The sequence below is a fragment of the Malus domestica genome, chromosome 08, assembly GCF_042453785.1.
Source record: "Malus domestica chromosome 08, GDT2T_hap1".
NCBI lineage: Eukaryota > Viridiplantae > Streptophyta > Magnoliopsida > Rosales > Rosaceae > Malus > Malus domestica.
In genome coordinates, this window is record NC_091668.1 from 1,922,858 (window position 1) to 1,934,574 (window position 11,717).

General features: G+C 38.9%; 3 protein-coding genes across 5 annotated transcripts; 2 read left to right on the forward strand and 1 right to left on the reverse strand.

The window, feature by feature from the left end:
• The first annotated feature begins 824 nt into the window (after positions 1-824).
• LOC114826430 (glucose-1-phosphate adenylyltransferase large subunit, chloroplastic/amyloplastic-like) lies at positions 825-4,547 on the forward strand. 2 transcript variants are annotated; one of them, XM_029106622.2, is made up of 15 exons: positions 825-1,179; positions 1,274-1,520; positions 1,643-1,765; positions 1,873-2,046; positions 2,144-2,236; positions 2,315-2,398; positions 2,496-2,551; positions 2,690-2,783; positions 2,940-3,125; positions 3,279-3,359; positions 3,460-3,546; positions 3,622-3,726; positions 3,901-4,007; positions 4,090-4,150; positions 4,250-4,547. In XM_029106622.2, the coding sequence occupies exons 2-15, from the start codon at positions 1,335-1,337 to the stop codon at positions 4,349-4,351; spliced, it is 1,539 nt and encodes a 512-aa protein (XP_028962455.1). In that variant the 5' UTR covers positions 825-1,179; positions 1,274-1,334; the 3' UTR covers positions 4,352-4,547. The 2 variants fall into 2 exon arrangements, with proteins under 2 accessions (XP_028962455.1, XP_028962456.1); XM_029106623.2 differs by having other exon boundaries at positions 965-1,179; positions 1,295-1,520.
• A 565-nt stretch (positions 4,548-5,112) lies between these two features.
• On the forward strand, positions 5,113-8,138 carry LOC114826432 (pentatricopeptide repeat-containing protein At1g01970). Of its 2 annotated transcripts, XR_011583853.1 has the most exons (3): positions 5,115-5,881; positions 6,819-7,665; positions 7,845-8,138. XR_011583853.1 is itself a non-coding variant. In XM_070827052.1 (2 exons), the coding sequence occupies exons 1-2, from the start codon at positions 5,393-5,395 to the stop codon at positions 7,608-7,610; spliced, it is 1,281 nt and encodes a 426-aa protein (XP_070683153.1). In that variant the 5' UTR covers positions 5,113-5,392; the 3' UTR covers positions 7,611-8,138. The 2 variants fall into 2 exon arrangements, 1 of the variants encoding a protein (XP_070683153.1); XM_070827052.1 differs by having other exon boundaries at positions 5,113-5,881; positions 6,819-8,138.
• On the reverse strand, positions 8,053-11,177 carry LOC114826431 (mannan endo-1,4-beta-mannosidase 7). Its single transcript, XM_029106624.2, has 5 exons — positions 10,712-11,177; positions 10,076-10,270; positions 9,441-9,563; positions 8,802-8,998; positions 8,053-8,696 (listed from the first exon to the last, which is right to left on the reverse strand). The coding sequence occupies exons 1-5, from the start codon at positions 11,027-11,029 to the stop codon at positions 8,240-8,242; spliced, it is 1,290 nt and encodes a 429-aa protein (XP_028962457.2). The 5' UTR covers positions 11,030-11,177; the 3' UTR covers positions 8,053-8,239.
• Between the last annotated feature and the right edge of the window lie 540 nt (positions 11,178-11,717).

The following is an 11,717-nucleotide window of genomic DNA, read 5'->3' on the forward strand; positions in this document are numbered from 1 at the left end:
TGGTGATACTGTTAGTAAATGACAGCACATGGAGGTGGTGGGTGCCACCGCTCAGTTGGTTCCCTGCCTCACAAAATATCAGCGTCTATTTTTCCTGCGTTGCAAACGGCGTCGCATTCTGCACTTTACACGACACCTACATATGGACGGTCCATATCTCTCTACTCAAAATTAAATATCCTTAAAACATTAGTATATTCTTATTTGTATTTATATACACCTCGATTTGTTTTTTTTTTCCTAGTAGGAGAAAACGTGGCGGGAGAGTGTCACTAACGGCCAACATACAAAGATGACTCGCCATAAAGTCACTATAAAGTAATTGCAGAAGTTGGAAAATGATTCTCGTTGGATTATTTTTCTGAGAAATCAAAGATTCCGTAATCATGTTTCTTCATCGTATATTGTGTGATCAGTTTTTGTTACGAATTATTTATATTTAATTTTAAATGATTTATAATCTCACGATATACGATGAACGAATATGATTACGGAATTCTCTAGATCTCCAAGAAAAAGATTAGGCGAGGATCATTTTCCATCGAAGTTAATGACTATGCCATACATAATAGCTCTATGTAAGCCTCACTTGTACATAATACTTAAAATATCGATATGTAAATTTGTAAAACCATCAATATCTATTTTAGTTGCTATGGATGAAAATGTTAAAACATTTACTCAAAAATTAAATTTTAGAGAATGTTGTATAATAATTTATTGATGTTTAATTGATATGACGAAAATATCGATAAAAATTTATTAATTTTAATTAAAATTTGAAAATTTCTCTGATATAAGATGAAGTACAGGAAGACTGTTTCAAAGCACGAGAGAATTGGAAAACCTACACAGTCGATCAGAGTGGTATCTCTCTCAGTCACCATTTCCAGTTGCCAACTAGTTCACACTCTTAAATTCCATTAATTTAAGCCCTTGATTTAGTTTAGTTTTCCGCTCTCACCCAAAACCCACAGCACCTCCATCGCCAACCCGGCATTCACTCTCTTCCTTCCACTTGCCATTTTTGGCTCACTTCGATCACCTCCCATTTTGGTCACGCCATCGTTAGACCAGGAGGAGTTGCATTAAAGCTTTGATCCTTTTGGCATCTGGGGTTCTTCTCATTCTTTCTAATTTTACGATTTTCCGATCCGGGAATTCCTGATTTCGCATCTGGTATTTTGGTGATTTTCTGTTTTTGATCCTGTGCATGTTTGTAGGGCTTTTCTGAAAAGTGCTTTTATTTGCTGTTGCATAAAAAACCATTTAGGTCATAGAATATTTGATTCAGGATATTGGAAAAGTTTTGTGCTTTTTCGTTTCTGTGAAGCATGGATTCCTGCTGTGCGACATTGAGGCCCAATGGGTTCTTGGGGGAGAGTGTGAGGTTGGGTTCAAAGAGCAGAGATTTGAGTGCCGTGTTTCTCAAAAGCTCTAAATTTGAAAGCAGAGGTAGGAAGCTTAAGCCTCCTGGTGTGGCTTACTCCATGTTTACCGATGTCAACAAAGAGACTGTGGTAAGTCTTCCTGATCCTGTGTGTGTAACTGTTGTTCTTGTTTTCGAAACCGAAATCTTGGGATTTTGATGATTTGTGTTTTTTTTAGTAATCACTTTTGGCGTTTGTGCTTTTGATTTCAGACGTTTCAGGCACCACTGTTTGAGACTCAAAAGGCTGACCCCAAAAATGTGGCTTCTATAATTTTGGGTGGAGGTGCTGGAACTCGCCTCTTTCCTCTCACCAGCAAGAGAGCCAAGCCGGCGGTAAGAGATCAGTATTTGTTTGTCTTTCGTTTCAGTTAATCATATCGAAAAATGGTTTCTTTACATAGAATTTGGTGTTGAATTTTGCAATGTTATGTGATTTGCAGGTTCCGATTGGAGGGTGTTACAGGCTGATTGATATCCCAATGAGCAATTGCATTAACAGTGGCATTAAAAAGATATTCATATTAACGCAATATAACTCGTTTTCCCTCAATCGTCACCTTGCTCGTACTTATAATTTCGGAGATGGTATGAATTTCGGAGATGGATTTGTGGAGGTAATGTGTTAGAATTTGTCTGTCTAACCACATTTGATCGTTGCAATTAATGAAGAAAATATTTAATGAATTGAAGACTAATTTTTGGGAGCAATAGGTTTTGGCTGCCACTCAAACACCAGGAGACGCTGGGAAGAGATGGTTCCAAGGAACAGCTGATGCTGTCAGGCAATTTATATGGGTCTTCGAGGTGGGTGCTTTCGATTTTACAAGTCTTTATCGAGAATTAGGTGGAAATAGACTGAAATCTTTTGTATGATCTGTGCAGGATGCAAAGAACAAAAATGTTGAGCATATACTGATATTATCCGGCGATCATCTATACAGGATGGACTATCTGGACTTTATACAGGTGCTTATTACTTGCTGGTGGAAAATTTTAATTTATTTTAGTTATAACCTTCTAAAAATCCAAATATCCTTCATACCAATGGCCGTAATTCTTACAGAAACATATTGATACAAATGCCGACATTACAGTTTCATGTATACCCATGGATGAAAGGTACATTTTCGTTTCCTAATACTCAACCGTCCCTTGCAGATTGATATATGTTCAAAATAAACTCTGCTTCTTTTGTTCCACCTTGGAAATATGACTGACAGGTGCTTGTCCTTGTCGTGGATCTTATTTGTCTTGCAGCCGGGCATCAGATTACGGACTCATGAAAATAGACCAGTCAGGGCGTATAATCCAATTTGCTGAAAAACCAAAAGGCGCTGACCTAGAAGCAATGGTAGTTAAAGCTGCTTATTTTGATTGTATTTTTGTGCTTTCCTCCTTGTTTTACTGGATTTACTGTAATCAAAGTACTTCTATTATCGTTCCAGATGATGCGCCATAGCCTTCCCCTAATTTCATTTTTTGTCTATGGCTTATTTATCCAATGCAGCAAGTTGACACCACTGTTCTGGGGCTTTCTGATCTGGAGGCTATGAATTCTCCTTATATTGCATCGATGGGTGTTTATGTGTTCAGAACTGATGTCCTACTAAAGCTATTAAGGTGGAGCTATCCTTCTTGCAATGATTTTGGCTCCGAGATTATTCCATCAGCTGTGAGGGAGCACAACGTCCAGGTGAGATAGGTCTTTCGATAAAAGTTTTATCTCATCTTTGTCTTTTTTTTTTCTTAATAGTTCATCTTTGAATATTAATATAAGTAACTCTCAAAATTTGGTTTGGATTTGGTAATTGAGTGACTGAGTTACGGAATGCTCGTAAATGATTAGGCATACCTATTCAATGACTACTGGGAGGATATTGGAACTGTAAAGTCTTTCTTTGATGCAAACTTGGCCCTCACAGAACAGGTTCGTAATACCTGCACTGATTCGTTCCTACTCTTCGATTGGATTTTTCTTCCCTACGAGCATATGTGGGAACAGTTACTGATTACATTCTTTTGTGCAGCCTCCGAAGTTTGAATTCAATGATCCAAAGACACCCTTTTACACCTCTCCTAGATTCTTGCCACCTACAAAAGTTGAAGAATGCAGGGTATGATAGCGAGCTTAAATTACTATGCGATATTGGCTATACATTTCTGATCTCATTGCAAAGTGAATTTTGCAGATTATGGATGCAATTATTTCTCATGGTTGCTTCTTGCGAGAGTGTAGCGTTCAACATTCCATTGTAGGTGTACGCTCGCGTCTAGAGTCCGGTGTAGAACTTAAGGTGAGCTGCCCTTTCTACACATTGGTAACAACAGGCTACCGGATTCCAATATGTCAATCTTAAACTCATTGTTATGTTATATATTTCAAGCGGCAGTTAGAATTCGCTTGCAAACATAAGCATGCTGGTATTATGAGCGCTGACTACATTTGGTTATTTTAAATCGATGTTCAGGATACTATGATGATGGGTGCAGACTACTACCAAACGGAATCTGAGATTGCATCTCTGCTAGCTCAAGGAAAGGTTCCAGTTGGTGTCGGAGAAAATACCAAAATCTGGTGAAATACCATTAGTTACAGATTTCTGTTTAATAGAATTCTCGCTCGTTTATACTGATCTTTCGTGCCATATCTCTTGAAGGAATTGCATAATCGACAAGAACGCCAAGATAGGAAGAAATGTGGTGATCACAAATGGCGATGTAAGTACTTTCGAAACTTGATAGGACTCGAAAAGATCTGATCATCATTGCACTATTTCTGATTTCGACATTGATGAACAAATTGCTTCGACATCTCAGGGAGTTGAAGAAGCAGAGAGGGCGGACGAAGGATTTTACATAAGGTCAGGGATCACAGTCGTATTGAAGAATGCAACGATTAAAGATGGAACCGTCATCTAAATCTATCAGTTCGACTGCGAGGTACTTGTTCCGATCGAGCCACGGTGAATGGTACCTTGATGAAGTTTGTCTGTGGCTTTAGCTTGATGTGGTAGCTGAAAAAGGCTTGCTTCTGTAAATTAACATGTTTCTTTGATGTATGTAACTAAACATTCTAGTTACTTGATAAGATCAATGAAGCTCTTTCTTTCGTTTATATCTCACGTACTACGTTTTAATTTTATTTATTTATTTATTTATTTTGGTATCATCATCGTATGATGATGCCACCACACACAAACAGCTGAATGAGAGCTTAAGAATCAACATGAATATTTGTTTTTTGACGACACTGTCACGCGGTGTTGCCACCACACATGTACGCCAACAAGGTCGGTCATTTCGTGTTGTGTTTGTATTACTTTTCAAGGGGACTTCGAATTAAACTCTTTCCTATCACCCCTTCGTATATTAAAAAATGATTTCTGGGATTAGCATAACTTCTTGTTTTGGTCATTGAGATTTAAAATCGATAGAAATGATCTCTGAGTTTATACACTGTCAATCATTTTGGTTATTGTAGAAAATATCTTTGTTAAATAAGAACCAAAATGAACAAAACACAATCAATTTAACAAACCGTAGGCTACAAGTGGGGGTATTTTTGTCATTTTATCATATTTGATGAAGATTTTTTGCGACATAATCAAAATAATTAACAGTAAACAAACTTAAAGTTCATTTTTATCGATTTTAAATGTCGGAGATCATGGAGAAAAGTTCTGCCAAAATCATTTTGGCTAAAAAGCCAAAAAAAAAAAAAAGTTGTAGAAGATAACGCCTTCTCTTTACAGTGGGCAGGGAGCCCAACCTGCCAAACAAGCCCGGAAACTTCATCTGTTGGAAGCCTCTGATACATTCCGCAGCCGCCGAAACTCAGTCACTCAGTCTCAGCTACTGAATCTTGTTTGTGCTTCCATCCATTCCAAATATGCAAAATTAACAGCTCCTAATCCTCACTCTCTCTAATTCAATTCAAATTTTCCCTTCATCTTCGTTTCAATGGCAGCTGGTCAAGTTTTCTTCACGGGGGCCCATGCTTCCAACGTTTTCTGCTATCCCTATCCCCACCAAGCAAACCCAATGACCAACGAATCGAAGAAAACCCATTGCCACAGATTCACGGGCAACTCTTTGTGGGCAATCCCAACGAGCCTTGTCACCCACAACCGTCGTTTCCAGCGGCCTTTGGCGGCGGCAAGCGTGGAGGAGACGGCGAAGACTGAGATCAAAGAAGGGAAGTCGCGGATTAGGCTGGATGTGGTGAGTCCTGAGATTACGGAAGCTCAGAAAGAAGCTATTGAACAACTGCCACAAAATATGAGCAAGCGGTGTAAGGCTTTGATGAGGCAGCTCATTTGCTTTTCTCCTGAAAAGGGTAGTTTGTGCGAGTTGTTGGCTGATTGGGGTAGGATTATGAAGCCTTGCAGAGCTGACTGGCTTGCTGTTCTTAAAGAATTGAGGGTAAAGGGTCACCCCATTTATCTTCAGGTATTTGCTTTTTACTGGCTTTATCGTGAATTAGTTTTAAAGTTTAGTACTTTGAGTTCTACAACCTTCAGGCAACTTTGTTTTACTGGGTTTATTTTTAATTTTCTAAAGTTCAATGCTTTTCAAGTTTTATCATTTGCTTTTGTCTTGTATTTACTATTTTTAGTGTTTTTGTGTATGTGAATTCTTGGGGTCTTTTGAATTTGAAGAAATCAGAGGATTCTTGAAAGGAAGTTTGTGTGTTCTTCTGTGTGTGTGTCTTAGGGAGGGAGAGGTAGATGATTTTTAGATCACCTTAGCCAGCTATGATGAGATTGTTCGTGCTATTGATAGACCAAGGTGTGTATTGTGTTGAAACTGAATACCCATCTGAGTTCTTGATAAAAACAATTTCAAGTAGCAATTACTTATCGAGTGTGAATGGCCATTTCTGGTGCTGCCTAATCATGTTTTGTTCTCAATTAGGGGAGATAAGGACTCTTAGGTGGTCATGGTACTTAAGCGTGGCATGATGGGTAATAAGAAATGATGATTAAGAAATCTTGAATGGGGGAAATAAGAATAAGTTATTGATAATCTAAAATTGTCAGTTGTGACTGAAACTTGTTTTCTCAATTCAAGTGGTCCAAACTCATTGAGCAAGATGATTTCTTGCTGTTGAACCCCCTTTAGCATCATTGGTAAGTTCTTGTTTGAATACCTGGCTTAGGTTTCCCTGTTTTCGAATTTGAAGTGCTAGGGATGGAGCTGTCATGTTCCATCTCTTTCAAGTTCTAATCCTCTTCCAACTTTTATATGTTTTTGGAACTCCAATTTGTTCATTTTTGATCTGCATGTTATGAGATTCTCGCACTCTCCACTGTATATTTTATCGTCTTCAACAAGTTCACTTACAAATGTCGTATTTTTGAAAATCTGCTTACTGAACTGTTTGTAGGTGGCAGAAATTGCTTTACTAGAAGAATCTTTTGAAGCCAACATTCGTGACTATACCAAAATAATTCATGGTTATGGGAAACAAAACCGAGTTGAGGATGCTGTAAAAACCCTTTCGAACATGAAGACTAGAGGCTTCATATGTGATCAGGTAACTCTAACTGCCATGATTGACATGTATAGCAAGGCCGGAAATCTTAAGCTAGCTGAAGAAACTTTTGAAGAACTTAGGCTCCTTGGACAGCCGTTGGATAAAAGATCGTATGGCTCAATGATTATGGCGTACATTAGAGCTGGAAAGCCTGATCAGGGAGAGAGTTTGCTCACAGAAATGGATGTTCGAGAGGTTTATGCTGGAAGTGAAGTTTACAAGGCATTGTTAAGAGCATACTCAATGGTTGGTGATACTGAAGGAGCTCAAAGGGTGTTCAATGCAGTTCAGCTAGCTGGTATTTCTCCAGACGCTAAGCTATGCGGACTTCTCATAAATGCATATGGTGTATCGGGTGAAAGTCAAAAGGCGCGTGTTGCGTTCGAAAACATGAGGACGGCTGGTCTTAAGCCAACTGATAAATGTATAGCTCTAGTGTTGGCTGCTTACGAAAAGGAGAATAAGCTTCAAAAGGCATTAAAATTTCTGATAGCGTTGGAGAGAGATGGTATCATGGTTGGGAAAGAAGCTGCTGAAACACTGGCTGGATGGTTTAGGAAACTAGGGGTTGTAGAAGAGGTGGATATGGTCTTGAGAGAATTTGCAGCAACGGAAGCAAATTCTAGCATTCCGGCTTCCTAGTTTCCCTCTCCGGGTTTTATTTTCTGCAGCAATGAGGAGAAGTCTCTCTTTCCAAGTAAATCGCTCCTTCTTATTGCTAGGAATATGATAGTGAAGTTATGAGGGAGCCGAAAAGATCTTATCACAAATGGCGATCTTAGTACACTCCTCGAAACTCGAAAGGAATCGAAAACAGATCACCATTGCATTATTTCTGATTTCAACATTGATGAACAAATTGCTTTGACTTCTCAGGGAATTGAAGAGCAGACGGGGCAGACAAAGGATTTTACTAAAGGTCGGGAATCAGTCGTATTGAAGAATGCAACGATTAAAGATGGAACTCTCATCTAAATCTATCAATTCGACTGTGAGGTACTGGTTCAGATCGAGCCACGGTTAATGGCACCTTGACAAGGTTCGTCTGTAGCTTTAACTTTATGTAGTAGCTGGAAATGCTTGCTTCTGTAAATGAACAAGTTTCTTTGATGTACTTTACCAAACATACTAGTTACTTAATAAGATCAATAAAGCTCTATCTTTCGTTTATATCTCACGAACTACGTTGTGATCGTTGCTTATCGAAACAGATTATAATCGTGCTCTCTTGGAGGAACATACATACATAGATTTAAAACATCAACCTTCATTCAGTTTTCTGTACCATTGGCCTTGTTCCCAGACCAGAACCGATCCCTTCGAACTTCCCTCGCTCGCTTCCACTTCTCGATGTTTTTCAACCTGGCATACATCTTCCGAATCTCATTAAGCTTCCGAGACTCCTCGGCAATCAAACCAACTGTCGAGGAGCTCTCGCTCAACACAATCCCATACCCGTCTTGGAAATTGTCCATTCCTTCGGCCAGAAGTTGCCAGAATAAGCCGCCAACGGCAGCACCTCCACCCCTAGCCGACGAGTAGATACCCGAGTAGACTATAGTGAAAATCCGGTCACGCTGGCTTGTGGTATAACCCGACTCTTTCAAAGACCTTCCAAACTCCGCAAACAGAACTGGCTTCTTCAGAATGTTTTGTGCATCCTGGATGTGACCACTGACCCAACTGTTCAAAAAAGAGACTTGATCTTCGTAACCTGCTCCGGTTAACCTGCTCATCGTTCAAAAAAACAAAGTAACGACATTTTCTCTCTCTTTAAGGTAGAATATCGTTGTATCAAACAAAAAAATAGCGAAACATTTTATGAATCTTTACCATTGATCGGGATATGCGTGGACAGTGGCAAAGTCAATGTCACGGATCTGATTATTCGCAATGAAATCAGTTCCAATTTGATAGTTATTCGGATTTTTTTTCGGATTTGATGATCCATAAAACCCTTCAAGGCCAACTTCTAGCAAATGATTTCCATCTATGGATTTCAAGTAAGACGCCATTTCCGTTATCCAAGCCTGTCAAGCAAATACAAAGGTCAATCATTTTCCCCACCAACGGCGAAAGCACTCTGTTGGGCTGACACTGACACTGAGAGACGAAAGCTAGTGGAACAAATGGGATTAGATACCTCAGTAGTTCTAGCCGTAAAAAGTTACAGTAGTGATTTTTCACACACTCAATTTCTCGCTCGCCTTCAATTTAGCCAAAATACTAGAGAGACTAGCTGAACAAATGAAAGCGGGGCGCACCATAATACAAGTTTTTAGACATCAATTTTTAAACCAAATGTGCATGACATGCTCTTAACAAACTGAGCTTGAATAGATTTATAGAGATAAACTTTTTCCGATGCCAGGAAAAGAGAGAGTCGAATACAGATCCTCAGGTCTACAAACCGATCGCTTCGGTACGTGAGAGAAAAAAAAAAAGAAAAAAAAAAGAGAAGGTTTGGCAGACCTGAATGGTTTTTCCAGATGGATCTGAAGTACATCTTGGCTCATTCATAAGCTCCCAAGCCATTATGGTTGGTTCATCTTTGTAAGCAACTCCAATCAGAGTGTTGATCCTCGTAAAAACAGTCTATATATACACAAGATCACAAAACCTCCATATCAATATATTATTATTTAGAACAAACGTGACATGACCTAATTTCAACCAACGACACAATTTTTAAAAACTTTTTATCTTTCTGACAAAGACCATCTACAAGGAGGGCCGCGAATAGGTAGTGGATTGTCCTGATCAATAGAGTGTTTTTTCAACTAACTACGTTTATTGCGTTTCAAGTTTAAACTCTCCCCCTCTCCTTAGTGTAGTTTAGAGACAAAAAGGAGAAAACCGGTACACTGACTTGACCAACTTGGCCGAACTCATGTATGCGGAAAACTATTATCTACTCGTTTGCAAATTGGTAAAAGTTAATGTGAAATATTTCTCACTTTCAAAGTAATGATACTAGACGATGAAAACCAACCAAATAATACCAATAAATCTCATCTTAACTTAACTTCTATCAACCCAACATTGCTTTTACCAAAAGCGCTTATAGTATACTGAGAAATTAAAACAAATTAAGAAAAATGATTTACCTTGATATGATTTTTGTAAAATCCCTTCACGAGAGAGTTGGTATAGAAATCATCTTCAGAAGATAGAGATTGGCCTTGGCTTCTAGCCCATTCCACATACTGTTTCTTGCCTCCATAGTTGTCATAGTTGTTCACCAAACTCAGTATCACCTTGATCCCACTCTTCTTTGCCTCAGATATCACAAAATCCAACCCCTTCCAACCCCAAAAACCAAACAAAGAAAAACAATCACACCAAAATTAAAACTATAAATTATTTCTGGAAGAGCTAAAAGCGTTTTCTGCCAATAAAAAACACTTCGTAGTAAATGGCAAAATGCTTATGGATCGTAAAAATACTTTTATGGGCAAGCACTAGTCAAATGATTATTCAGAAAGCACTTTCGAGTGTTTTTTCAATTACTACAATTTTGAACGTGCTTCTAATAAAAACACGTAGGAGCAAAAGTGTTTCCGACAAAGGCAGTCCCAAACAATCTCTAATACCAGAATTAATAAAAACGCGAAGGAGCAAAAGTACTTCTGGGAATGGCTTGAAACAAAACTAAAGCGTTTATGGATTATCTTGGGAGTGATCCCAATACCACTTTGGAGTGACGTGCTTCTAATAAAAGCGGTTCCAGCAAATGCACTTACCCGAAAAGTTTTCTCGTCGTACGACCCCGGAGAGGTCTGCAGAGCTCTGTATCCGCCATCGGCGAAGGCCCAAGTCCTTGCAATTGTGAGCCCATGTTCCTTCGCCTCTCGGAGGGCAGACGAAACTTTCACCCTCTCAGAAGGGTCGGTCCCCATGTACATCAACCAGTAGGCATTGAAGCCGTGTCCATAGTACGGAACTCCGTTCAGCACAAGCTGCACTCCTCTGGTTTTCATAAACCCTTCTTCCGCTAAAACTCCATGGTTCTGGAAGATGAACAGCAGAGCCCCCAAGAACATGACACCCAAATGCTTCATCTTTCTTCTTCTTCCTCCTCCTCCTCCTCCTCCTCTGTTTCGCTTTCTGTAATAAATACAGCGTGGGAGGAACTTTATAGGAAATTATGATAATTTTGTGGCGGTTTATGGAAAAGTGTTAGTGATAGTGTAGTATCCCGTTTCAATGGTCTTACCTTTTTTTTGGACTCAAATTAAGTGGAGGAAGGCAAAGAGTGAAAACCCAGTTATACCCTTATTGTTTAGTTACATGCAATGTGGATCTCGACTTAAAATCCGTGATCAAACAGCTTCAGAACCAAGAGGTCATTTTAGTTGATCTCGTCTTAAAATCCGTAATCAAACAACTTTAGTTGATTTGGTTCTTATTTCTTATTCTCCTATGCTTAAGTTCCTTGATTTTGGTATTTTACTTTCCTCAATTCTTGAAAAACAAAGATGCGACAAGGGGTCATTTAGTTTGTGAAACAACTCCGTGGAAATGAAACTTTCATGTTTATTCTTATTAGACGAGACTGAAAGACGTGTTATTAGGTGTTTGGAAACGCATGAAAATTGAGTGCATACGCTAATTTTCTCATTCTATGTTTGACTATGGAACTATGTAGGGTTAAAAAAAAAAAGAACCGAAAGCAACCCCTAAACAAAAAAAACCAAAAGCGACCCCTAGAAATGTGTCCCTAACCCAAGTTCTTGTTTCTTGTCATGT

Bases quoted from the DNA above. Each gene is read 5' to 3' on its own strand.
- LOC114826431 (XM_029106624.2), bottom strand. From the start codon at position 11,029: ATGAAGCATTTGGGTGTCATGTTCTTGGGGGCTCTGCTGTTCATCTTC. The intron at 10,271-10,711 runs GTAAGTGCATTT...TGGGGTTGGAAG, and splicing joins ACGACGAGAAAACTTTTCGG to GGGTTGGATTTTGTGATATC. The intron at 9,564-10,075 runs GTAAATCATTTT...GTGTATATATAG, and splicing joins TTTACAAAAATCATATCAAG to ACTGTTTTTACGAGGATCAA.
- LOC114826432 (XM_070827052.1), top strand. From the start codon at position 5,393: ATGGCAGCTGGTCAAGTTTTCTTCACGGGGGCCCATGCTTCCAACGTT. The intron at 5,882-6,818 runs GTATTTGCTTTT...AACTGTTTGTAG, and splicing joins GTCACCCCATTTATCTTCAG to GTGGCAGAAATTGCTTTACT.
- LOC114826430 (XM_029106622.2), top strand. From the start codon at position 1,335: ATGGATTCCTGCTGTGCGACATTGAGGCCCAATGGGTTCTTGGGGGAG. The intron at 2,047-2,143 runs GTAATGTGTTAG...TGGGAGCAATAG, and splicing joins TCGGAGATGGATTTGTGGAG to GTTTTGGCTGCCACTCAAAC. The intron at 3,547-3,621 runs GTATGATAGCGA...TGAATTTTGCAG, and splicing joins CAAAAGTTGAAGAATGCAGG to ATTATGGATGCAATTATTTC.